At 37.5% G+C, this 26,881-nt stretch overlaps 1 protein-coding gene across 1 annotated transcript in view; it reads left to right on the top strand.

Moving 5' to 3' along the window:
• Positions 1 to 6,178: 6,178 nt before the first annotated feature.
• The window catches only part of LOC145981929 (uncharacterized), a 93,693-nt gene continuing 72,990 nt past the window's right edge, over positions 6,179 to 26,881 (top strand). Inside the window, exons 1-2 of the mRNA XM_083115427.1 lie at positions 6,179 to 6,295; positions 17,250 to 17,431. Coding sequence (XP_082971553.1) covers positions 6,179 to 6,295; positions 17,250 to 17,431 — 299 coding nt within the window. The remainder of the gene's footprint in view (positions 6,296 to 17,249; positions 17,432 to 26,881) is intronic.

Below are 26,881 nucleotides of genomic sequence, written 5' to 3' on the forward strand. Positions count from 1 at the left end.
TTTTATAGAAATAAAAGTATATACTATTTTCAACCCTACGAAAGTTCCAAGTAACTACGTAAGGAAAGGGTAGTGAATTACTTCCTATGTAATTGGACTCGCCCACTAGCAAATTTCTTATTAACACCTCCACATATTTCATTCTTTAGTTGTATTATCTGTATGTGTCTGCAGAATAAATTGCCCATATATTGCACATGAATAAATTATGTGTAGTTCTTTTGAATTTGCGGTACTAAACCACGTTTATACGTACATTAGTCTTTGAACGACAGATATGGAAAATAAAGCGCCAGCAGAGAACAATGGTGCCACTGAAGTTGAAATTCATCTAATAAAGTGATTTTAGGTGGGTCGAGACACACACGACCCTGTTTTGTTCCCACCAATGTAATAAAAACAGTGAGATGGAATGAGGGCTTTATTTCGTCAGCTGAACTCTTATCAAGGCCCTTGCTCCCCATAATCGGAGGATCTGAGACAGATATAGTGTTATTTGTCGTATATCCAGAAAGTTGATTGATTTGCTTTATTTTACTTCGCGTTTTGTGCCACTTTTGGCCAATTTGCGAAGATGGGGATGAGTGATGATATGATGAAATTGATGAATGGACACTCACAAACATCCGTGGCCAAGCCGAAATTTGAACCCGGGACCCCTGGCGTCGTAGCGCGATGTGCTAACCACATCCCCCACGGTGGCCGGCCCCAGAAAGTTGAAAGTGAATGAAATTTTTATGGTGTGTTTTGTATGGTCATTATCAATAGTAAGTCTGTCATATTATTCCACTAAATAATGTCTTTGGAAAAGAAAAAACAACAAATAATTAATGTATTTTATTTTACATAAGACCTATGCCTAAAAGTATTTTTGTATATGATGACACAGAACTATCTTATGTTGTGATTTCTGACTGTAATATATATATGTAATTGGTGATAAAATAACGCAATAAAGTATTAAGTAAATATATTTTATCCCCCTACTTACAAATCATGGAAGGAGTCAAATTCGAAATTAAATTGAACGGACGTTCAAAATTTTTAAAAATAGCACTATTTCCATAACAGATCATCAAGTATTTTTTACCATTGACCCTCAGGAATATCTCAAACTTACAATGAACGTTCATTGAACTTATTTATGATCGACAGCTAAAAAGTCATTCATTTGCATGACTGGATGATAATCCACCACCAGATAGAATTTACACAATATTTACCTAAAAACTTTGGGTAAAGTCACCTTCACCCTAAAAAAAAATCCCTTGGTAATGGACTTTCGTGTTCTCACAAAAAAAAAAAGTTATAATTTGGCACAATTTTTCTTTCGCGGGCAAACCTTTTGTAAAGGTGTACTTCAGTCTGTGCAATCAGCCCTTCCCATTTGTGAACAATATACTGGGGAAATCCACCGTCCTTCACTGTTGTCATTGCACTACAACCCCATCGTGATTTAATATGAGGATATCGCGTAGTGAAGAACTGTTTACAAGCATCGCCCAAACCATTGATTCTCCCCCTAAAACCTTTCCCTGCCTTCTTTTTTCTTTTCCTAGCTCTCAGCATGCGGTTTTCTTGCCACTTGATGAAGACTGGCCGATTGTGAAAGAAAAAAAGGAACGGGATAGGAGGGGGTTCATGAGGGGTGCGAGCGGTACAGAGGGGGAAACGGCTAGCGCGACCAGCTTAGAAAAGTCGAAGTTCAAATTTACATTCATTGCTCTGTACGTCGACAAACTACAGACATTCTAAAGAAAATTATGTAAGATCAGTTTCATTTCTTTGCTGTAGAAGAACAGTAGAAGCTTTCTTGTTCTTTAAAATGTTGATTTAAGTTATTACATATAATTGGCGAGCAAGTGAATTTTACGAAATTGAGATAAGAAAAACTACGTAATAAATAATGTATTTAAAAAAAGGCTTAACGACATAACAAATTTCATATTTGATCTTTAACTCAGTAAAATTTAAATGCCACACACTTGACTGTTCGAGCACAGAAGGTCGACGCAAGAACCTATTTTTTAGGTATCGTCACCAGCGGTGATACGGGCTCTTAAGCCAGATGCCAGGTCACCCCTTCCCACAAAATCTTCTCTTCATCTGGCTCTGGTTATCGGCAGCGCCGAAACGCACTGCAGGTAGCTAGGACTTTCTGGGTTAATTACTTTATGGTTCAGCATGGACATAGGCTTTTCAAATTGCAAGAGACAAAATTCTACTGTTTGTCCTTTTTCTGGCGGGAGATGAATGACAAAGATGTCGCGGTTCCTTCAGGTTCCCACACTCAACCCTTGTGCTCATAACCTGCAATGAAAGGAAAGGCCATAATAAGCCTTTGTAATGGACTTTATATCCTTCCTTGGTAACTTTCCACTCATTTTCAAGAAACATCTGCTTCTTTTTGCCCTACTGTGTTGATTGGTCGACAATTGATGACTGCCAGCTAGTTCAAAGAACAGTTTGATCCAAGAAGTGGTTTCATAGTTAGCTTCTGTAAACGTGAGATTCCGGTAGAATCACGGAGTGCTTGAGATCTCATTTTCATGCTTTGCGAATGAAATTTCGATTGATTTGGTTCATTTTACTTTGCTCTTCTGCCACATTTGGCTAATTGCGAAGATGGGGATGAGTGATGATATGATTAAATTGATCAATGGACACAACAAACACCCATGCTCAGTCCGGAATTCTAACCCGGCACACCTGGCATCGTAGCACGATGTGCTAACCACTCCGCCATGGGGGTAGGCGAAGTGAAATTTCGAGTGTGAAGCTGCCAGCTTGTTTTCGTCTCGAAAAAGTTGAAGTAGGATCGACTGATCAACCAAATGTCCAACACATTGACTTTCTAAATTGGTGTTCGACTACCACACAGGAGACCGGGTTTGACTCCCAGGACGGTTGATCTCACATGTGATGAAGAATAAGTCACATTTCAATTAAGGAAGGAAACGAGGTATGTAGTCAACTTTATAAAGTAGTGTGCATGCTCTAGAAATAATACCTTTCAAAATTCTGCTTATTTTGTGATTTTTCTTCATTTAGCCTCCACCAGGGTTGTCAAAGGTCCATCTACCCATAAGTTCTATGGGTTTTATTGAGTTCCGTTGCAGAACCGGAACCTTTCTTCTCGCACAATTTAAATTCGGTCCTAGTAGTGTATTGTTCCATTAAAAAAAAGTTACTGGATCGCATTTAAATTGATCCGGAAAAAATCCTGCACCGAATTTTAATTGATCCTGGAAAAATGGAAAAAAGGTTCTTGGACAGTGTTTAAATTCAGCCGCAAAACAAGGTTCCTAGACCGTATTTAAATTTTACCGAAAAAAAAGTGTTCCTGCACCGTATTTAAATTCATACGGAAAAAAGGTTCCTGGACCGAATTGAGGCCTAGAACCCATTTACACTTCCTGATTTTCTCTCCCGGATGGGAAATGAATTTATTTACAATACCTGGACCATTAACAACCCTAGGATTGTTAAAGATTAGGGAACGCATACATTCTAATCGCATTATAGGACCGGAACCTTTTCTCTCGCACAATCTAAATTCGTACCAAGTTGCGAATTGTTTAATTTCAGTACGGAACTTTTGACCCTATTTAAACTGATCCGGAAAAAAATGTTAGTTGACCGTATTTAAATTCTTCAGGAAATAAGGTTCCTGGACCAAAATTAAATTCATCTGGAAAGAATATTTCTGGGTCGAATTGAAAACTTTACAAATGAAAAGGTTCATTACGGTCCAGAACCCATTTACGCTTGCTGATTTTCTCTCCTGGACCGGAATTGGATTTATTTAAAATTCCTGTACCTTTAACAACCCTGCCCTCCCCCGCAAATGCAGACGCTGTGGCTGCTGCTTAGGCGGAAAAATTGACTAGACATACAAATAAAATTTATCCAAAGGTATATAGCGAATAATAGTTGCTTACATAATAATATCATGAAATACGGAGAGCCAAATTACTTATCAAGCATTTTCTGTTATTTGCCTATCCTAGTGGGAGCGAAAATCATTTGCCCTTGCTGGTGAACTCTGTTCCTGAAAATTCAAGACGGCATTTTCTAATTTACATTTCTATTTGGGCTTACAACTCCGTGTTGAATGTCCCGTGTTCGAATCCCGGCCTGAGAATGTGTCTTCTTTGTGATGGTCCTTTCATCAAGTTAATCTTAACTCATTCTCATCTTCACGATTAGCCAAAAAGTGTCAGAAAAGTGAAGTAAAAATGAACCAAGTCAATCAATAATTTCTATTTCGTTATTTTACGCCGCTTTCTTCCTCTTGTGTTAAATGCGACGATGAGACTGAATGATGATCCGAAGGAATAGCGATGCGAGATATGAGGCAAACACACCTGTCCAAGGTCCGAACCTTGGACCTCTGGTTTCGTAGTGTGTCATGCTCATGCTTCGGGAGTGGAATCATTTGAATTAAAAACTATAAAAGTAGGGTGAAAGAAAACAACATTGTACTGCGCAAAAAAAAGGCATGTTTAGGCCCTCTAAAGAAAAGTACAGTTATTCAGTACAATTAATTTTGAAGGACAAAGCCTCCGAAGTGTTTTTCCATTCGGTGACGCGTGGCCATCACATCGAGTCCCATCTAGCTTTGAGAGTGGAATTCGCTTACATATTGATTTCAAGTAGCTTCCCAATTGTCCTCACGATGTTAGACCATCACAGAAATTTTGGAGTTCCTACCAGGGATCGAACCTTGAAAGACTAGAGCGCAATAATTTGAGCGCGCGGGAATTTTGTTTTTTCTATTGCCATCATATATTCAGTTTTGCACGCGCTAAGAAGATTACTTTTAAGAAACTAGATGCGTGCATAACATTTCATATATATAGTCATCATTCTCCAATGTGAACAGTACGACGCCACAAGAGACTCGTGCATGTCCCATATAATAAAGGCCGCCGGACTCGATTCTGGTATAAGCAATATAGATGGGATGCCTATCTTGAACTCATTACACAAACATTTCATTTTCGCACCGTTGTCATACTTGTACGTACACCTGATACCAGCACCCTTTTATATCTAAACCCACGGAAAAGAGTTTTCTCTACTTCTCAATTTTCTTCGAGCAAATTTACAAATCTAAGGAGTAAGGACTAATGACATTGTTCTTGGTGTCTCAAAAATCTAACATAAGAGAAAATACATGGAATTTTAAAGACTGTCTAGATATCGTTAAGTTAATAACTTCATTCTGCATTTAGATTCCCGAATAATGGCCGTGGATTTCGCGAGTCTATATCCTCAAATTTTTGGGGGCTACAGGAGAAAATAATGTTCTCTTCCAACAAGATTATATATATATATATATATATATATATATATATATATATATTGTACATATACTTATGTAGGCCTATATGGTATATTAATAGTTTGTAAGTTTTTCATGGTTTGATAGAAAAAAAAATCTTAAGTTTTTGGCCCCCCCGAACTGATCAACCTAGCTACGTCCCTGTCGTGCAGTCATTACACTCGCAACAAGACTTCGCACAGGTCACGTGCGAAACAACCAACACCTTACTCGACTTCACTTATCTTCTATCCCTTTCTGCAGTTACGGTGAGGCCATACAAACGATTAATCATATATTCTTTCAATGTCCGTTAAGCGAAAGACGCATAACTACTCTTTATCAGTGTATTGTACGAACAGGAACAACATTTCCTATTTCCATAGGATCCATCGTGTGGATCTTACACGGGTTCACCCGAAAACAAAACATCCTACTGTAAACAAAACCCTGTTGATCAACAAAGAGACCACAACAAGGAAGTGTGATATAAAGTGCTAGTGCCGAAGACAGTGACAAGTGAGTAACAGGCGAGAATGGAAGTGTTAATGACTTTGGTAATTCCAAATGCTTAGAATATTTTGTTTTCACAGAAGAGGAATAATATCAACACTAATAGCAACTTTGGCCGGAGATTGCAAAGGCGATGTGGGCTAGAAAACGGCAGAAGAAGAAGAAGCTTATTAATCTGTGCGCAATCGGCACAGAGGGGGAATGTTATCTGTGGTGTGGTGCGCATGATCTTGTTGCATGGCGGCAGTATGATGTGATTGTGTAACCGTAGTTGCTGTTGAAATATTGTTTACTCAGATATTCTTTAGTGTTTGTATTTTTTTGAGGTATAATTGCAAAATGGGTGACAAAGAGGGTATCGAGAAGTTGTTTTCAGACGATGTTCAGATGTTAATTAAGAATTCAGAGCCACAAGTGTGGAAACGTTGCCAGTTGAGTGTCAACAAATCGGACTCTGTAAGTATAAGACGTGTACTTAACTTCATGTTTTTGTGCTTTGGAAGTTTGTGAAATAGTGCATGTGTCAGTGCCTTTGTACAGAAAGACGTTGAAGCTTGGTGTCAAACACTTCGAGTTCCATTTAAATACCTCATGGAACCGGTGACCGATGTACCCCCCTCGAAAATTAAGTTTACTTTTCTTTTGTTATTCATAGTTTCGGTGTTTTATGTAACATGAAATTAGTTTCGAGCCACGAGACAGCCAATAAGTAAAATATTTGGTCTCTAAATCAGACCTGCGTAAGCCTGCAGACACGGCTCGCATTTCCTAGAGATGGTAAAAATTTACTATCCTTCGGACACCTCTAATTTTTTTCGTTTCGTCAATTTTTGACATTCGTACTTACGTATCTGCTTCGCAGAACATTCCTGAAGGTGTATCAACGTTGTTTTGATTAAATTAATTGCAATTTTTCACATTACCAGTACGTCTTTCTGGTAGGCCTTTTCGCTTCCCTGAGATGAACTTACCTAACCATGGGCCAATGGTTCGCAAGTATTTCCAATTTCTAGATCCTGATACTAACACGACTCCAAATTTTAACTATGTTTCCTAACCTAACACAACAGCTATCCACGCGCCAGTGGTTCGTGGGGCTAGCGCCAATGGTTTCCTTTCTTCACAACCCCGTGTTCAATTAGAAAATCCACTGGATCCTTCACACCCGGTACAAACTTCACCATGCATGCAGGACACGTCATCCTTCTAACTCTCGTTGCAAACGCAGACAGTTCGAAACACTTGATACCCAATGAACATGAACAAAACACAATCACGACTCGTCATAATACGGTCACGACGCGTGATGGTGTACGTCGGAGAATTAATTTTCAACAAACAACATGAATTTCAGCTATGAAACATTCCCACATCACACAAAACCCCTTCCTGATGTTCGACAATGCTACAGGAACTTATTACGGTAAGTAGTTTCTTCTGTAAAAATAAATAAATGTGTCCGAAGGATAGTAAACAAGTACAGGCAGCAGCATCTACAACTTCTGGGTTTGGCCCAATTTCCGATTATGCAAGTTTTGCGACAATTTTTTTTGACCCATGTGTCTTTGTTTTATGGCTGCAACTATTTTCACTAGGTGGTGAGAATAGCATGTAGGGCTATTTTCACCATGTGCTGAGAACAGCATGTGTGGCTGTTTTCACAAGCAAATTAGTTACCTGAATCATACCATAAAATTGTATTTTATCTTTATTATATTAATTGACAGTGTTGCCAAACTTACTGGTAAGAAGTTATTGGAGAGCGAATTTACAATATAGATATTCTCCAATTTTGTTAATATTTTGCACACTCACTAATTTAGGCCTCACAACCCCGAATCTGAAATTAAAATTTGGGGGTCATGTCTAGAAATCAGAAAATATGGGGGTCCATGATCTCGAACAACAATGTAGAATTGCTCATTATTTATCACAAGTTCTATCGTTTCACAACGAAATATACATAATCCTGATATACTACAACCTCAAAGGTTAACTATGTTTGCCTAACCCAACTGCAACTAACCTAACTTTACTGTGAATGGTGCGTGGGGCTATTTGCCAATGGTGCATGATCTATGCATGCATGGTTCTACAACCCCAAATTTTAACTGTTTGCCTAACTTAACGTAACCTTCCTGTAAATGGTGCATGGGGCTGTTCGCCAATGGTGCGTGATCTATGCATACATGGTTCTACGATCCCAAATTGTAACTGTGTTTGCCTAACCCAACTGCAACTAACCTAACCTTCCTGTGAATGGTGCATGGGGCTATTCTCCAATGGTGCGTGACCTATACATCCATGGTTCTACACTTTTGTATCATGTAACTGGTGAAGAGATATTTTCAATCAAAGGAACTGAATCACCATTTTCAAACTTACCTCTAATTAAAATCTGCATTCCACATGCTGACAATTTTAAAGCGTGCCTGCGTGGACACATGTAAATACCCTCCTTCAGCAGAACACCAAATTCCATCAATTTGTTAACCAAACCATGACCCTCCTCTTTTACACTTCACTTCTATAACTGTAGCACATTATCAATCTTTTCATTCCTCTCTGCCATTCTTCCACGACCAATGCTGTGAACCAAAGAGAATCACCCTAGACAGCGGAACGGGCATTGATCGTCATTTCTTCACATCATCAAACATGGTTGCAATTTTTGTTTATGGGGAATCATCACCATAATTAACAACATTATTTTACAAGTTCTACAACTCAATATGCAATTTAAACATGTTACCCCCAAATATTATGTGCATATACGTAAGTACGATTGCATATTTAGTGAGTATAACAACTAGTAAAGTAATTACAGAATATCTCTATATTGTAAATTCTTACCATTATGGGAGATGAAAAGTGGGTACGGACTACTACTATCACCAGGTGGTGAGAATAGCCGATACTGCTGAAGACCGGAAGATACATGATCAGGTGTTGGGAAGCATTTACAGAAGTGATTTTATTGCTAATAGCTCTAAACCTGACCTGCCTAACCTAACAACAAAATCATTTATGAACTTAATACCCCTTTATATTTATGTCACGTGACACATTAGCAGCACCAGTCCATATCTGTACACCTTGTGGTATTTTTCCAACTCCATGGCATGCAGGAAAAAAAAATACTAGCATTATTTCCAATAGAGCTCCAAAATACAAACCACAAATATGACGTAACATGTGAAATTCCATTCACGTCCATTTGCCATTCTTCCAAAGCACTACAAAACCAATTCGGTAAATATTCCATCTCCGCCGAACAGATTTCTTCATTTTTACACAAGAAACTACTTACGGAAATGAGTTTCTGTAGCATTTTCAAAGTTCGTGGATGTATTTTCTTCCATCGTGGAATCTATTTGACCGGGAATTGATGTATTTTTGAAGAAAAATATCTCCCCGACGCATGATTGCTGTTGCTTGTATTTGCTTCCTGTAAGGGAAGCAGATGTCCCATACGTTCAATGACTTATCCCCCTGTCAATGTTTCCAACCATGCCATTTTATAGCAAGAAGATGAAAAAGCTAAATATACATTCCAGATAGTATTACGACCACAAATTTTAACTATGTTTGCCTAACCTAACCTTAACCATGAATGGTTTGTGGGGCTATGCATGATTGGGGTGTGGGGCATTTTTTGGTTAAGAAGGTTGGAAACACTGCATACCCATTGATGATCCACGACGCGACTCAAGTTATGCCCGCCATATTGTGTGTTACGGAACCGAAGAAAGGAAGAACAATAATTACTGTTAATGTGAAAAATTGCATTTTTTTCATGAAAAAAGAAAAATGCCACCTTAAAGAATCTTTCAGAATGCAGAATAGGTAAGTACAAATGTTAAAAAAGACTAAATAAACGAGTGAGAGGATGCGTGGTAAAAATGAAAGGTGTTGAAGATGTAGTAGATTTCGTAATACAGCATGGTATTGTGAAAGAAGAAAAGGACTGTCTGAAATGTGGTAGCACATGTAAGCTGCACATTTCATGTACAGGTACATGGAAATTTATTTGTAGAAAGCAAGTGGCAGGATGTGGCAAAATGAGGTGCAAAAGAGTTCCGTGTTGTTTTAGGTGTTCTGCAAGATTAGGAACTTTTGTAGGACAAATTACACAAATGTTGAGAAAATCGTACAATTTTGTGTACTGTGGCTTTTTCTGCCAAACCCAAGGCTAACTCTCATTAAATTTGAACTTAAAATTTGTAGTCAAACGTTTGTGGACTGGTCAAACCACTGTAGGCAATTCAAGACCAATCAGAGGACATGGAGTTATTGTTGAAATTGATCAAGCTAAATTCGGCAAGACAGAAATGTGTTAATAGAAGAGGATGTCCAATTGAAGGACAGTGGGTCTCTGGAGGAATAGAAAGGGGTAACAGTAAATGCTTCTTCATGGTTCCTGTAGAAAACCGAAACGAAGAAACTTTGCTAAATGTAATACGCCAATTCATACTTCCCGGAACAACAATCATGTCAGATTGTTGAAGAGCATACATAAACTTATAGAGAGCAGGCTACAGACATCTAAGAGTTAACCATAGCGTGGAGTTTGTCGACACACCAGCAAGCGGACGTGTTCATCAAGAAAACTTGCCAAGAATGCAGGGTGATTACGTTCCAGTTCACTCTCAAAACATAGGACGAGTTTGGCGTAATGTTCGTCAGTCCATGCCAACTTTTGGACGGAGCAAATACTTGTTCTCTGGCTATTTATCCGAGTATATCTTCAAGACCAACTTCGCGCTGGACAGTAGAGTGCACACATTTTTTATGCGTGCAGGGGCTATGCATTATGTAACTTGAAAAGAGAATATATGATATCGTAACATGGATTAATTTTTTCTTTTTAATATGTAATACCAATTTTAACTATGTTAGCCTAACCTAACTTCACCTAACCTAACCTAGCTGTGCATGTTTCGTGATGATGTATAATGTTTGTTTGTGATTTAACATTTCTTAAATGCCTTTAAGAGGGACTCTATAGAGAAGGGCAGGTAGTCGGAGCAGAGGCGGTAGGTCAATTACCCCAGGGGTGGAGCCCGGAATCGGTGGGAAATTTTAACCCAAAAATTTCAAACTAAAATAATTTTTGAGTTCAAATTTCCCACAGATTCCGTGCTCCGCCCCTGGGGTAATTGACCTACTGCCCCCTACCACTGTTTTCTCAATAGAGTCAGTGTTAAAGGCAAGTTAGAAATTGGCCGGAGTCACCTGGCCCCAAATGAGTTCCAATCTTCAACTGCACATTCACTATTAGGAGACCAAAATTAGTAAGTATAACGAATTTAACATTGCAGACATTCCTCTTCACCGGCACATAATGAGCAATTGTGCCGATCGCGGACCACTCCATTTCGCTTTTCTTGCACTTTCTACGTGTGGTGGGGTGGAAACATTGCATATAGACTACAGTGGTGAAACTGTGACGGCCATTTCGTGTGTTACGGAAGGGAAGAAACAACCAAGAAAACTTACTCGATATGTCGGAAATATAGGTTATTTCGGTGAAATAAGCGAAATGCCATCTTCAACGATGTTTCTCAATGCAGAATACGTTAGTACGGATATTGAAAAGAAATGAAGTATCAAATTTCAGCCGTTTTCCGGAAATAAGAAATTTACCAAACATTCATTACTCCACTATAATAATCTCCATGAGCTAAAAGCAACAGAGATCATTCATATGAAGCTTATTGTTCATAGCCTATATCATACAAAAGTTTTACTTTCACATCACAGTATGGAGGTTTAAGTGTACCCTAGATGTTTGTGAACAATTTGTATTGTTAGCTCGTGGAGATGTATTATAGTGCAGTAATGGGTAACAGTTCTGTATATCGGGAACACATTACTTCATTTTTACAGAAGAAACTACTTGCGGAAATGAGTTTCTGCAAGCTTTCCAACGTTCGTCGAGGTATTTTCTTTCATCGTGGAATCTATTGAACCGGGAAATCATGTTTTTGTCAAGAGAAATAACTCGCCGACGCACAATTGCCATTGCTTTCGCTACGTGAACATCATGCTTCGCACGTCGATGACGTAACCCACTGTCAGTGTTTCAAACTCCTCTTTTTTTTTTATTATGCTTGCCTAACCCAACCAAACCTAACCTATCCGTACTCAATAATTTAGGGCTCCTAATCATGAATCTGCAGTTAAAATTTGGCACTCACTTGTGGAACTGACAATGCACGATTGCTCATTATTTATCGCAAGATTTTGCGTTTCCAATACTTAAAGAACGAAATATATATTCCTGATATTACGACGACCCCAAATTTTAACTCTTTGTCTAACCTAACCTTACTGTGCATGGTTTGTGGGGCTACCCATGTATCATTCCATGGGTATAAGGCTAATTGCGACCAGGCACCAGCAAAAAATGTCAGTTTCGAAGCACAAATTTTAACCACAGATTTGTGATCAAGTGTCCTAAATTAGTGAGTATGCGAAAAATGAACATATGCCCTGTATTATTAATATTTAATATTTAAACAACCGAAACTGACTAAAAAAAATGGCTATTTTCAAAGCAAAACTTATGAAAAAATGGACATTATCACCTCCCTTCAAAGATGCCATCTTCCTCACAAACAACTGTATCACATTAACATGTTTCTGTTCTGCCATGCTTTCCTGCTGAATGCACTCCAACCACGCAACAGTGTGGCAATGCTGTAGACAACGTAACGAATTGCGAACGTCACTTGTTCATATGAGAAAACATTGTTTCCAATCGTTGTTTATGTATCGAGAATCATCATGGTAATTACAACATTATTTTACAACTTCTACAGGTTAATTTAAAATTTCTTCATGTCACCACCAAATCTTAACTGCAGAACGTTACCAGGAGTCCATAATTAGTGAGTATTAGAATTATTAACGAAATTATGCCTTTTTTTGGTACTATTCTAAAATCGCAACCTTCTACATGTTATTTTGCAAGTTCCACACATGAGCACCAAATTTTAACTGCAGATTCGTGATTAGGAGCCCTAAATTATTTGAGTATGTGAAATATGAAAGAAATTTGGAAAGTGTCTGGTATTGTAAAATCAGACCTTGATTCTCTTATTAAAATGAAGTCCCTAAATGCAATATAATAAGGTTCTGATTTAGTTCTATATTAATTCCCACTAGTCTACAATACTTAGTCACTTCTCAAAGGAAAATGCATAGTCCGTGGGAAGCGTGCATGCTTGCATAAGGTAATTTTTAAGTTGTTTTTTAATCATAAATAACTTTTTTTCAAAATCCAAACAGTGCTAATTACTTTAAGGAAGGTTCAATTTTCGTGCGCCAATGATTTCCAAAATTCTATGATAATTTGTCTTCCTGCTAGGAGAATTTGCAAAAAAATCATAAAACAATCTGAACTTACCGTAATTTTTGATAGGTTAAGTGAGGTTCGATGACATTAGCTGTTAGAAATTTTACATGTGGATACCAATGTGATATTCTTGGGTTAAGAGTGTTAGGCTCTATGATGTTAGGAATTTGAAATAATAATAACTCGTGATGCAACAACCCATAAAGGCCAAGGCCTACCTACCGAATGCTCGCTGCACTCCTACTGGAGTTTGAGATCATCCAACCAGTTATTGGGTGAGGTGGAGTCTGCATGATGAACCCCCAGTCATTGTTGTAGGTTCCCATGATTGGGTTACGCTACACATTCATAGCTCCCAATTTCCTCACGAAGGTGGGTGGAACCTATCACAGGCTAATATCTCAGGAAAAGTTTTGTTTCCCCCAGAAGTTTGGAACCTGGGCACTTCCCGTAGTCCAAAGCTTGCATCTTGGACTACATGGCCACGGTGCAGGACAGTTGACATACAGATATTAATTTGATGTTAATTTAGGTGCGTTAGTTTTGATGGTTTTTGTAATTTGACATTTACATTATTATTGCATTTTCCTCATTAACATAACCGATTGGGTCTGCGTAGGTGCCCAAAAGTCAACCTCACTTCCACGCAGTACACCCTGGACTCCATTTTGCAGACGAACGAGGCTCTGGCAACTGGCATTATGGCCAGTATAATTTTGTGTGTGTTGTTCTGCTCTTTGTCCTTGTGTGTGCTGAGTGCCCGTTTACAGCCTCAGCTTTTAACAGAAGTCAGAAGATTTTAAGATTTTAGTTACGAAAAATTAGAGTTGTTATTTGTAATGGTAAGGGGCTGGCCCCGTATGTGACGGGTGCAATATAGCTTAAGTGCTGACGCACCCAAAATTTTAAATTCAAATTCAAACATAACTGATTGTTTGGTTTGATGCTAATGGCATGTTATTGTGTTATTTCACTATATGGTTGTCTAATGAATGTTTTTTTGATGGATGAGAAATAAGAGGAACTAGTTCTGATTGTTTAATTCTGAATCAATCATGGTATATATTTATTTATTTACATTAATGAACTCAACAGGCTGGCGCCCAGTTAGAGAGTTCAGAGATATAGGTTTTAATACATGCTTCAGTGACCATTATTTGATATTGTTTTCATTACGCTGTTTTTAAATTGTATATATGGCATCAATATTTTTGTTACGCTTTTCTAAGGCATTGTAGAGAACACTCATTCTCCAGATAGGGGATTTCTTGACAATGTTTGTTCGCGCTCTATTCACAAAAAAGGTTTGATGATTGGGTCTCTTGGTGTTTGGGTGTCTCAAAAGTCTCTGCCCATTCTAATAATGAACCCAATAAGTTTGTAAGCGTTGCTTATTACTTTGTTACCAGGTGTGCTGGTTAATAATTCTTAATTGATCCGAAAGAAAACAAGTGTATCTGGGGAGAAAGGTAACAAATGCTTTATTCAAAGTATGCACCATCGCTAGCTATACATTGTGCCCATCTGTCAGTCAAATTGTGGGTGCTCTTCCAGAAAAATCGTTCACATTTTGAGGTGATCCAGTCAACTAGCCATTGTTCAACATCTTCATAATTGTTGAAGTGTTGCTGGGAAAGTGAGTGAGACATTGATGAAAACAAGTGGTAGTCCGAAGGGGCTAAGTCTGGTGAGTATGGTTGGTGGGGCAAGAATTCCCAGCCAAGTGCAGAAATGGTATGTGTGATGAGGTGTTGTCATGCTGGAAAATCACTTTTCCATGTCTTGTCGCACAATCTGGGTGCTTTTCGATCAATGCATGGTTCAAATTGATGAGTTGTTGACGGTAGCGAACAGTATTCACTGTTTCACCTGGTTTCAGAAGCTCATGGTACACCACAGCCTCCTGATCCCACCAAATGCACAGCATTGTCTTTCTTCCGAAGCGATTCGGTTTTGCAGTCTATATTGAAGGTTGTCCTAGGTCAACCCATGACTTTTTGCATTTTGGGTTCTCGAAGTAGATCCATTTTTCGTCCCCAGTCAGTATCCGTTGCAAGAAAGACTTTATTTCATGCCGAGAAAGCAACACTTCACACACCGTTTTGATGTGGGACCCATTTTCCTGCCTTCTGTATCTTTCCCATGGCATGAAGACCATCAGATATGGTGTGGCAACCAACTTCTCTGCCAGTTGTTTATTGCGTTTGCGTATCATCTTTGTCCAACAGTGCTTGCAATTCGGCAACTTGGAATTTTTTCGGCTGGCCCGGGCGATCTTTGTCTTTCGAGTCAAAATTACCACTTTTGAATCGTCGAAATCCAACGCACACACGCGTCTTGCGTTAGGACATTGTCACCGTACATTTCCACAAGGATACGATGGCTTTCACTCACATTTTTCTTTTGATTGAACAAGAAAAGCAGGACGTGCCGCACATGCTCCTTATTTGGTTTGAAGGTCAACATGTTTCCCACACAAACCGAATATCACTATCACTCGCACTCTGTTGCACATCCACAGCTTTTTGACAGGTATTGTCTTGGCAACGCACTGACGTAACACTTGAGACTGTGCACCAACCCTTGCTTCCAGCACCATCCAGCGACGAAATTAAAAATTATTAACCGGCACACCTGGTAATATGGTTAGCTTAGAGTCAAAATACATTCCTAGGTCCTTTGCCGTTTGATTTTTTTAGATTGGTAATATTAAGTTTATATTGAAAATTTAAGACCGTTCTTTGTTTAGAATAAGTAACGGAATAGCATTTTGCTGCATTCAGAGAAAGACCGTTGCACAAGCACCACACACTCAACCTATTTATGACTTGTTGCAGACAAACAGTCTTCAATATTTTTTATTCTTTGAAAGAATTTCGAGTCTGCAAATAAGTTTCCTAGTATTAATCAAATGTTCTGGTGAGTCATTGATTAATAGAAGAAAGAGAAGAGGTCCTATGTTAGACCCTTGAGGTACTCCAGAATGTACTAAAAATTTGCTGGATGTGTGGCCTTTATACGAAACTGCAACATGTTGGATATTTGGAATTCAATTTTTTTTTTTTTTTTTTACAAAGAATGCCACTTAAATTGTAGTGCCCATGCAAAATGAGATGTCACTAAGTGAAAATATATAATATTCATGAAATATATTCTGTGGTTTAGACATTTTTTCTAATAAATGCAAATATGCATGAACATTCCGAAACTAGTCTCGATTTGTCTCCGTATGAAGCTTTACAGATTTCACCGAATTTGATGTCATTTTTGGTTCACCAGCCTGATGCAAGCTGGTGGATCGTGGAAAGCACGGATAGTGTTTGAGGCAAATGGAAACCAATAATGCTCTCTGCAAGTAGCTGGTTGTACATAAGCCACTATTACTTTGTGATGATTACTTTCTCCAAGATTCAAACTGAACAATTGATTCCAGTATTCTAAAACACTTCCTACTACAACTGTACTCCATGGTCTAGTGTTTAGCACTAGGGTGCAAGCACTGATCATCTTGATTTTTTTATGTTGTGCACCGTATGTCAATTTTACGTAGCTCTAGTAAAACTAGAAGAATCTCTCATGTAATTTTGACATTTGAAAATTCTATTTTGATAGTTAGATTTTGAAAAAAAAAGAAAAGTTTTGAAGCATGCACTATTTCCTGTAAGATTTTGAAATTACATTCGTTCCTTATTTACAGTGTTATAAATATTATTATTGTTTGTTTTAACTTTCTGCCTTCATTCTTAATGCACGTACAGGCTTGTCAATCAAGACCTTCTTTTAAAATATTCTATTTTTAATAAAACCATGTCTATACATTTTAAATTGAAGAATAAAATAAAACCCCAATATAGAGAAAAAATTAAATTATGTTAAAAGAGAATCGTCATTTTGTTTTCATGATGTAGAGGTTCTGTTGAAAATCAATTTCTTCATGTACGTAAAACTTACATAGCGCTAGTTACAATGTAAAATGGGAACACACTAGTGTTCTAGGGTTTATTCAATATAAGATGGTTTGTGTTACAGTTGGTTAATTTTTCTTTTCAGTTGGAGCTGATTCTCACTATTCCAGATGATGATGGCAAAGAGTGGTGGTTTTGCACTACTCTTAGTGAGGAAACATATGGAATCTTAAAATGTGCTCAGAATCTTACCTCGAACTTCGATGGTTTCTGCAAGGATTTAGTGAAGTTTCTGATTATATGTAAAGATGTTGATGATGACACAAGGTAAGTACTTTCGATACATAAGATATAAGTGTGAACTGAAGTGATTTTTAATAGTTTTATTACTATTTCTGCCTAAAATTGCAGTGTGTGAACCATAAGACATGTAGTTATACTGTAATCATTGTGCATATCTTTCTTAAGTCACTTAGGGCCAGTTGTACAATCTCTGCTTAACGTCTTAACACCATTTTGCAGTTGTTCAATTGCCACTTAATGTTAACTGGCAGTTAAAGTCTCGTGTAACATAAGTGGCAGTCAGGGCTCCACCTAATGCATTAAGTGCCACATAAACATGGAAACTAAGTACACTGTGCAGTTGACATGGCGAAGTCTAAATCAGCTGTTGTAAATTGCAAGAGTTTGTTGCATGTTTGTCATTATCATAATGACAGCAAGAAGGTGGAATTGTTATAATTATTCCAGGAATGGCAATAAATAAAGCAACATTTATAAATATAAACGTGTGTATGTGCGTATTCTGAAAATGTTATGTATTAGCAGTTTCACTGTAATTTCCTTAATTAGGATTTGAGCTCATGCTGGTACAGATATATAAATAAAAACTACAGTTCCAGGTTAAAGTCATGCATTTGATGCTTGCAAAATTATATTGAAATTTTCTCCCAAATAAATAAAGGTGTGCTTTCTACAACAAAATTCTTCCAAAAAAACAACACAATACATGAAATGTACAATTATACACCATGTATAACTTGCTTTTCTACAATCCTAATATGTAATCTTAAAATTAAAACATGTATAATATTATTACGAGTCCCTTCCTTTGCTGTGAATGTGAATATAACATTGCAAATAACCAATTAACATGTTGTTGCCGAATAATAACTGGCAAAAGAGAATGCAGGTATAATTTTTAGCAGCACCCTTACCATTCATATGGGCCATTACATGTCAAATCGACAAATTTCAGAAAAAATCCAGGCCATAGTTTTGGATTTGAATAAAATTTGGCAGAATAGTTCAATCATGTCTGGAAGGCTTATATTCCAAATGTTAGGTTCCTCCAAGGAATAGTTCTAAAGTTATAGCCTGTGCAATTAGGTGGCATTCAACAGAATATGTGACCCAAATCTGAGAAATGAGCCTCAGAGCTAACTTCAGGACTCTATAACTTTGGAACTATTGATCACAGCCTAGTGATGTTTACACACCAAACAACCCTACAACCAAGGAATATGCGTATTGCATCAAAATTACCTCAGCTTTTTTGTTAGCAAATAAAATACCCCCAAAATATGCCTCAATAAGCCTTACGTGTCAAAAAATTCATATTTTGTGTGCCTGCTGTTACAACTGTAATCCACCCAGCAAGGTGACATTAATTTTTCTAGTAAACCTGATGTGGGCTCAGTATGCACACATCATGTTGCTGCCATATATATCACCCAATCCATATTATATGTGGCTGAATATGCATGAAAAACCACCAGAATATGGCAGATTTTTGAAATGGTGTAGCACATAAGGGACAAGTGATATCCAAGCCAAGTTGCATACGCTACATAAACATACCTTCCTCAAATGTGTATCAACATTTTAACTTGTTATTGCAAGGCACTACTGTACAGTAAAGGTAGTCCCTTAAACACCGATCTCGTATTCAGCGGGAAGTTTAAAATTGTACAAGGTTTGAAATATAGATTTATATCTCCGTAACGACAAATGCTAGAGTTACAAATTATAGCTAGTTTCTTTCAGTACAGTCTGTGCTACATGCTCATTATTGAAAAAATAAAAGAAAAAACAATTTTCACTCACCCAATAGAAGAAGACTACAATGAAATTTAAAAAAATGTTATTTTCTTTTACAAAATTTTAATTTTGTAGGGCCCCCACATAGGCAACGCCAGGACATGACAGTTCAAAATAGTACCTACGTATTGCCGAATATGTATTTCATTCTTATAGCAATGATGATGATACTTGCTTAGAAAACTATCTAATGTAATAGCCTTGCTTTCTTAAAGGGAACCTCCAAATTCCAAAACTGTGATCTCTGAAACTATGAATCCTAGAGATAAAAAATTATGTCTCGTTTTCTTCAATACACACTAGACTATACTGTTATGGTCGAATACACTTAATTTTCATTTATAAGATGGAAGAAGACGAAAGTTCAATAAAACTATATTTTTACAAACTTTTAATTTCATGAGGTCCGCACATAGGCAACGCTTTAATATGATGGTTTAAAACGGAACCTGCATATTGCAGGATATGTGTTTCAAGAATTGTGCATTTGCTTCTGATACTTTCAGAGAAAAAAATATAATTTCCAATGTAAGAGCAGTATTTTGAGGGGGGGGGGGGGGTAAATTGCACCCATCCCCCCCAAATATATCCAGAAGTAAATTGAACCTTACTAATTACTAATACGATGCATCCAGGCTCTTTGTGTAGCAGTGAAAATACGTATCTCTGAACATTGCCTGAGTCGCACTATGCTCTAAAAGTCGAAGAAACCAAATGTGACATTTGTAACGTCCCGTCATTTAAACTTTAAAAACATGTATTGGAACAGATGACCACTTTTTTGTTACAACCTCAAAAACCTTGCAAGGAATCACTAAAATGAAAGAATCTTATTTACGGTTCTTTAGACACACACGCATTTAATTGCAGACTCACCATCCATTTCCGGACATATGTTGATATGAACTTTTTTGTTCCTTTACCTGTCAGGAACCACCTTCTGAAGTTTGTCCCTATAGTTTCTGTTCACCCTGTGTATGGTGGGAACGTGATGTGTGCATACTGAGCCCACATCAGGTTTACTAGAAGAATTAATGCCACCTTCCTGATTGGATTACAGTTGTAGCAGCAGGCACACAAAATACTATGAATTTTTTGACACGTAAGGCTTTTTGAGGCATATTTTGGGGTATTTTATTTGCTAACACAAACAAGCTGAGGGTATTTTGATGCAATACACATATTCCTTTGTTGGAAGTTTGTTTGGTGTGTAAACATCACTAGCCTGGATTAATAGTTCCAAAGTTATTGAGTCCTGAAGTTTCCTCTGAGGCTCATTTCTCAGATTTGGGTCACATTTTCTGTTGCATGCCACCTTCTTCCACAGGCTGTAACTTTAGAACTCCTCAGAGGAACCTAACATTTGGAATACAAACCTTCCAGACAGGATTGAACCTTCATGCCAAATTTCATCCAAATCCAAAACTATGACCTGGACGTGGAATGACCCATATGCATGTACAATGAACAATAGCAGCATGTTGGTGTGTTTTGTACAAATGGGATACTTCTACAATAATAACTTTGCAAGCAACTACATACCTGATGGTACTATGTACATAAGACGTAAATACAAATCTTTAAAGAAACATGTATTTATATATGTGATTTTGTATTTTAACTACCATAACTGGCCAAATGAGACTTGTTTACTGTTACGAGTATCCTTATATGCTGTTGGCACATATGTACAAGGAACAATTTTCAGATGGTTTGGTGCCTAACCTAATGTACCCTAACATACGTGGAAGTGCATAAGTTTTAAATCCCAAAGGTTTTTCTTTTGTTCTGTACAGGAAATATTTCATGTGAATTGCGAAGTAATATATTTTTATTATATTGTGAGAGATTTTGTATTTTAACTTTAAGACTGGCAAAAAAATATATGCATGTACTCTGTTACACAGTAACATTACGACGTTGATACAAATGTACAAGGAGCAATTCTAAATGGTTACATTTCGTAGAAACAAATAAATGCACCATTACAATAGTCTTGCAGTACATAATTATGTACAAGGACAGGGAAATCTCACCTGTTGCATAATCTATAAGGGTAGTCTCTCAAACTTTCGTTGGCACTTAAAAATAAGATTCATTTCTAGTTTAATCTCATTCCCAAATAGTAGGAAGTGGGAAGGATTCTCCCTTCGTTTAATTGCAGGTTCAGATAAACAGGGTGTTGTCAAATTGTGGGTCATTTCTGAATTTTAGTGGTACATAAGTACATTTGATTTGGTGTTCGAGGGGTGAATGTTACTTTACCTAAAAGATTATTTATAGGATTTCCCTTATAACTATAACCCTCCAGCTTGTGCTGCTAAAAGCTACTGAGGGTGACGTGCAAGAAACAAAAAAATAGCGGGGAAATATGAAGTTTGGTTTTGGGAAGGTTTGAGTTTGGATTGGGGTATCTTGTAATTTCTGAGGGTCTGGGGGCTTATCTTGCCTCCTGGGTGTCTTCGCAGGATGTGCAAGGATAGTTTGGGAGAATTGATTCAAATTGAAGGTAGGCTAAGTGGCCAACAACATGTGGACATCCTTCGATCTCGTATGCTCCCAGCAATAAAATCAATTTATCCTCATGGCATAATTCACATCCAGAAAGATCACAGCACAGTACACGACTCCATGGTCATTCATACTTGGTTCCAACAGGAACAGCACGTCAATTGGGTCAGATTTGAATCCTATGGAGAACCTTTGGACTGAAGTTCAAAGGACGATGAAGGAAGACTGGCCCGAAAATCCACCAAGATATGCCAATGCACTCTGGGGGCTTGTTGTCGATGTGTGGGAGGAAGTCGCGAAGAGCCCTAACTATGTTGCGAGTCTGGTTCATTCTGTTCCTCACCGCTTGCAAGAAGTTGTCACAGCCGAAAGTGGTGACATATTAAATAATTAATTATTAAATTAATTAAATATTAATATTAAATAAATCATGCGAGCAAAGCAGCCCTTTCAAGGGCTACGTAAACCCTCTAGCTTAACAATGCATTTAATTATTTCATAAGGAGAATTTCATTGGAAATATCCTATTTTACTTGCGCTGAACAAAAACAATCAGCGTGCACATGGAAAAGCACAGCGGTAAAGCACTAGACTCCAAATCTTAGGTTCACAATTTCGAATCCCAAGAAGAATGTTCTTATTTATTTTTTCATAATAATTTGAATTATAGACAATCATAAGGTAAATTTTAAAAAAAACATTCCTACAATGAAGGAAGTTGACAACTTTCTGATGTGAATCTTAAACTATTAGTAGATGTCTCATTATCTCACTTTCATTATATAACTTAACAAAAGAACTAAAGGCTAGTTCTTAGCATAGAAATTCCAGACTGGTGTCCATTCCATTTGAGAGCCGCCATTTTCACGTATCATTCACAATTTTAAACAAGGGGATAAGACCTATGTATATTTCATGTTGTGTCCATATTCTGCATAATCGCAATAAATTATGATTAACAGCAGACAAATTTATACTCAGTACAATGTAATTGAATGATGCACATGCACACCCCTCATGATTCATAATTGTATGTAACGACAAAAAGAAGTGTGTGTGTTTGTAAAATGAGGCATGTGGCTAGTTGCTCATATATGAAGGAGTGTATTGCAAGACATATACTGATGTAAATAAACATTTTCACACTTAACTTTATTCCAAAGCAGATTAACGTTTTATCCTACGGTGGCAGTTTTAGCAGCAACACGCAAAGAAACAAATACGTCCATAAGTCGTATTCTATAGATCAACTCCCACAAGCTCTCAAAGTATAATTTTTTCAATAATTATTTTCTTCTTGCCACACGAACTAAACCAAAATGATAAAACCTGTAACTCAGTAAAATACTTACGAGACATTTATTTGGCAGGGAAAAATTTACTTGCAAATGCTGGGATTCGAACCTAGGATTTTGGCTTACAAAGCTGGCCTTTAACCAACATGGCCACAAGGCACGGTGAAGAAAACAAAGATATTCGGGTAATTTCACCATAAGGTTGCATCTTTTCCTGTACAGCTCAAAACGTTTGATGTCAGTTCTCTCTAATTACATTCATTTGAAAGCAATATGCTTCATCAGATAGTGTTTATGTGCTCTGCACATTGCTGCCAGAATACAAGTGAAGCTTGTGCATGAAAATTAATGAAGACATTTGGAAGTCTTGCTTTTGTGGAAGGTTAGTGTTTCCAACCTGAAATGACAATCGTAATCTACCTTCCGTCAACATAGCAGACTCTACTATGTGATGATGGATCTAATTAACCAATGGCATATATATTATGTTATTTTAAACTATTTTTTTCAAAATGAGGTGTCATTTTCCTGGAATGTATGGAGGAAATCATTCAGTCAGTAAGAATTTTATGAGAGTCATCATTCTATTTTTTTGCTCCATTACAAAACCAACATGGACGTGTAAAAAAAGTAAAGCCCGATAATTTGTATTTTACAAAAATTCCATTTACTGTTCAAGTTAAATGAGAGGACAAGCATTGACTTATTTGTAATAGCCTGGATGACTGATGTTGGGAGGGGGGGTACCTCCTCTCATGTGCCCCCTTGGTTGTGACATAAATGCTTCTTCCTTTTGGATTTGTATTATTTTTCCCCATCTCATATTCAGTGCCAAATTTGAGATTCTGTTTGCCAAAGTGTACGGAGAAGGAGTATTTTTTATTCTTCAAGCCTTCTCCTTTACTAGGATAACACTATTTCCGAAAGAGATTTTTTTTTTTGCATAATTTTCAGGAATTTTAACAGCACTATTTCTGTCTTGCTTATTCAAATTGCATTCTCCCCCCCCCCCCCTTCGTTATTTAGTGTTATTATTCTTCCATTTTTGGCTACTCGCAACAATGAAGAGAGACCAAAAAATAACACCCATGCTTAGGCCAAATTCGAACCCAGGGCCCTCACATTCAAACGGTTTGTGATAACCACTTCATCATGAATGGTAAAATATGCATTCTTTTAAATATATTTTTCAGGAATTTTTCACATTTACATTCCTTTGATTGTAAAAGTGGACAGTTCAGTTAATTAATATCTATGCTGCAATTTTTCCGTTAGCCCTTTTCTTTTAGTCTGAGAGACACAAAATTCCCTACATGTGGTTAAAATGATTGATAGTAGCATGTTTAGCCATATTTAGTTTCCATTGCACTGCATTTGGCAACATTTTATGGCCGCAAACTCCCTCAGCAGCTCTGAATCAAACACCAGCCTCAATGCTTGTGGCAGTTAGATGGTAAAACCAACGCACCCAAAGGATCATATTGCAATGCATGAAATCTTGTTTGAGAAATGGGTCTCAACCCTCAGAGAAAAACTGAGCTTTTAGTGATTCTCGGAAAGCAACAGTCTGTCCTGTGACCATCCGTCAATTGGTGCGTCACAGCTGCTCGACATGCTTGAAGACCTACGCCGTTCAAGTGACGACAAACTGTGTGGCTCAATACTGGGAAGTTTGTGAGCATCCGTAGTAGTTTGGAGGACATGAAAGGATGCTGATGGCAAGCAGCAATCACCACATTATCATCTTCTGGTGTGGACGCTTCCGCGAAACCAGAACAAACTTTCCAGGAAATATTACAGGTTTCTTGATACTTCCTCCACCATCTGTACGCAGTTCTATGCAAACCTGATTCACTCATGCTCAAGTTGCCAGCTTCGATGAGAGCTATGACCCTCTCATGCATTGACTGTTCACGCTGATCCATGCTTGCCAAATGATAAGGTGGAACGTGAAGTGCCCACTTCGGGTGCAGGTTCATGGTGGCCGAACGAGAACGTCATTTGCATGACAGTGACATCAGAGGAATTGGATATGCATATGTGCAACCACACAGCTATTTTATTTATTTATTTTTTTCATAAATTTAGTTATTTTTTATATATATATATATATATATATATATATATATATATATATATATATATATATATATATATATATATATATATATACATACACACACACACACACACTGCAATATCTAGAAGGTGTGTGTTCGAACCAAACCAAGCAAGTGAAACATTAAATTTCGCAGATTGTTGAAAATGAGTGTGTGATTTACTGGAAGTGTATTATCCAGCAATAGTGGATTTATTTTGCTTTATGTCATTATTTGTTATTTACGGCAATTCATTTGATATGGTTTATTTACATCGCATTTCTGCCACTTTTTGAGAGACAAGAAGAGGAGAAGTGATGAAATTGTTAATTTAATGAAGTGACATTCACAAAAAACACCAATGCCCAGGGTTGGAATTGGAACCTAGGTTCTGTCTATTCATGACGATAAAGGTGACTGATAATTATAATTTGTCTGTTTGACAACCAGACAAAGTTGCTGGAAGGACAATCACAAACATCCAAGTTCATGTCAGGGCTTGAATCTGAACCCCGTGGTTTCGTGATGGTGATTGAAATGCTCAGAAAGCTCAACACAAGGAAGCTTAAAGAATGCTATCATGTGCATTTCTTGATTGCATGTTGCATTCCTATGTTGAATAAAGGCCTCTCATTGTTGCAACTTTGTGATGCAACTAGTATAAAAATCCGTTCAATTTAAAGGCATACCTGTGTGTTCAATCAGGCCATATACAGGTCGAGTTTAATCTTAAGTTCCAACACGATGGTGAGATTTCTAAAGAAACATTAAAGACAAACGTCAGGGAAATGTTTATAATACTGAAAGTAAGCCTGATTAATTTCTACATCGAACTAAAATTTCATACTTTTTGGAATTGAATTGAATTGTTGTTTTAAGTCCACTTTATGCCCTGAAAGGCTAATCGGAACTGAACCTACAGTTGAAAATGGGATCCATATCACTATGTCAAGACGTTTCGAGAAAGAGAAGGACGGACATACCAAGAACGACTATTTGCTTCAGGAGTCAGATGATCAACATTGATTTCTTTGTTGTTCATACAGCGTGAGGACATAGTTGGGGAAAATACAATTCTTTGAAGGGTTTATATTGTTTTTATTTTTAAGAAACAGAAACTTTGACTTTTTACTAATTGTGGCTGGCTTCTTTCTCTTGCCGTTTCTGTTGTGAATGCTAGCTGTTACTTGCTAGATAATATTTCATGGTGTAACAGATGAGGGACAAATATTGAATTTGCCTCTAATTACTAATTTTGATTTGCCTTGCAAGGGTGTATATATGCATGCCTACTCAATGGCCTACTGGCAATGCCGTTATCTGGTAATCAAGGGATTGAAGATTCAATGCACCTAGATGAGGATCCCATTTTAAATATTATGTCCAGTTACAATTACCCTATCTGAACACTAGTGACTTCATAAAAGCATTTTTTTGACAAAATTGCATTTTTTGCCCTTTGTAGCTAATCTACGTTTTCTTCAGTTTCGGATTCACTTTTAGTGTTACTTTGCTCCAGATTGTGAAGCCAAATTATATAGCAACTATTTCCGGGACAGCGTAGCAACCTGTGTGCACTCACAGCGTAGAAAGATTTTTGACAAAATCCAGTTTCCCTACTGCCTGCTTTGGGGAGGGGGATTTTTAATGTTGTTGCTTCTTGCCCAAGCACTAGGCCTAATTGGTTATTTGACCATGAGTTCCTTTGCAGGGAAACGTGGTAACAGGTGGTTTCTGTCATTAAGGCAGTTCCCGCATCGGATATAAGAGTG

Source organism: Lepisma saccharinum, chromosome 2 (assembly GCF_977018435.1).
Source record: "Lepisma saccharinum chromosome 2, izLepSacc3.1, whole genome shotgun sequence".
NCBI lineage: Eukaryota > Metazoa > Arthropoda > Insecta > Zygentoma > Lepismatidae > Lepisma > Lepisma saccharinum.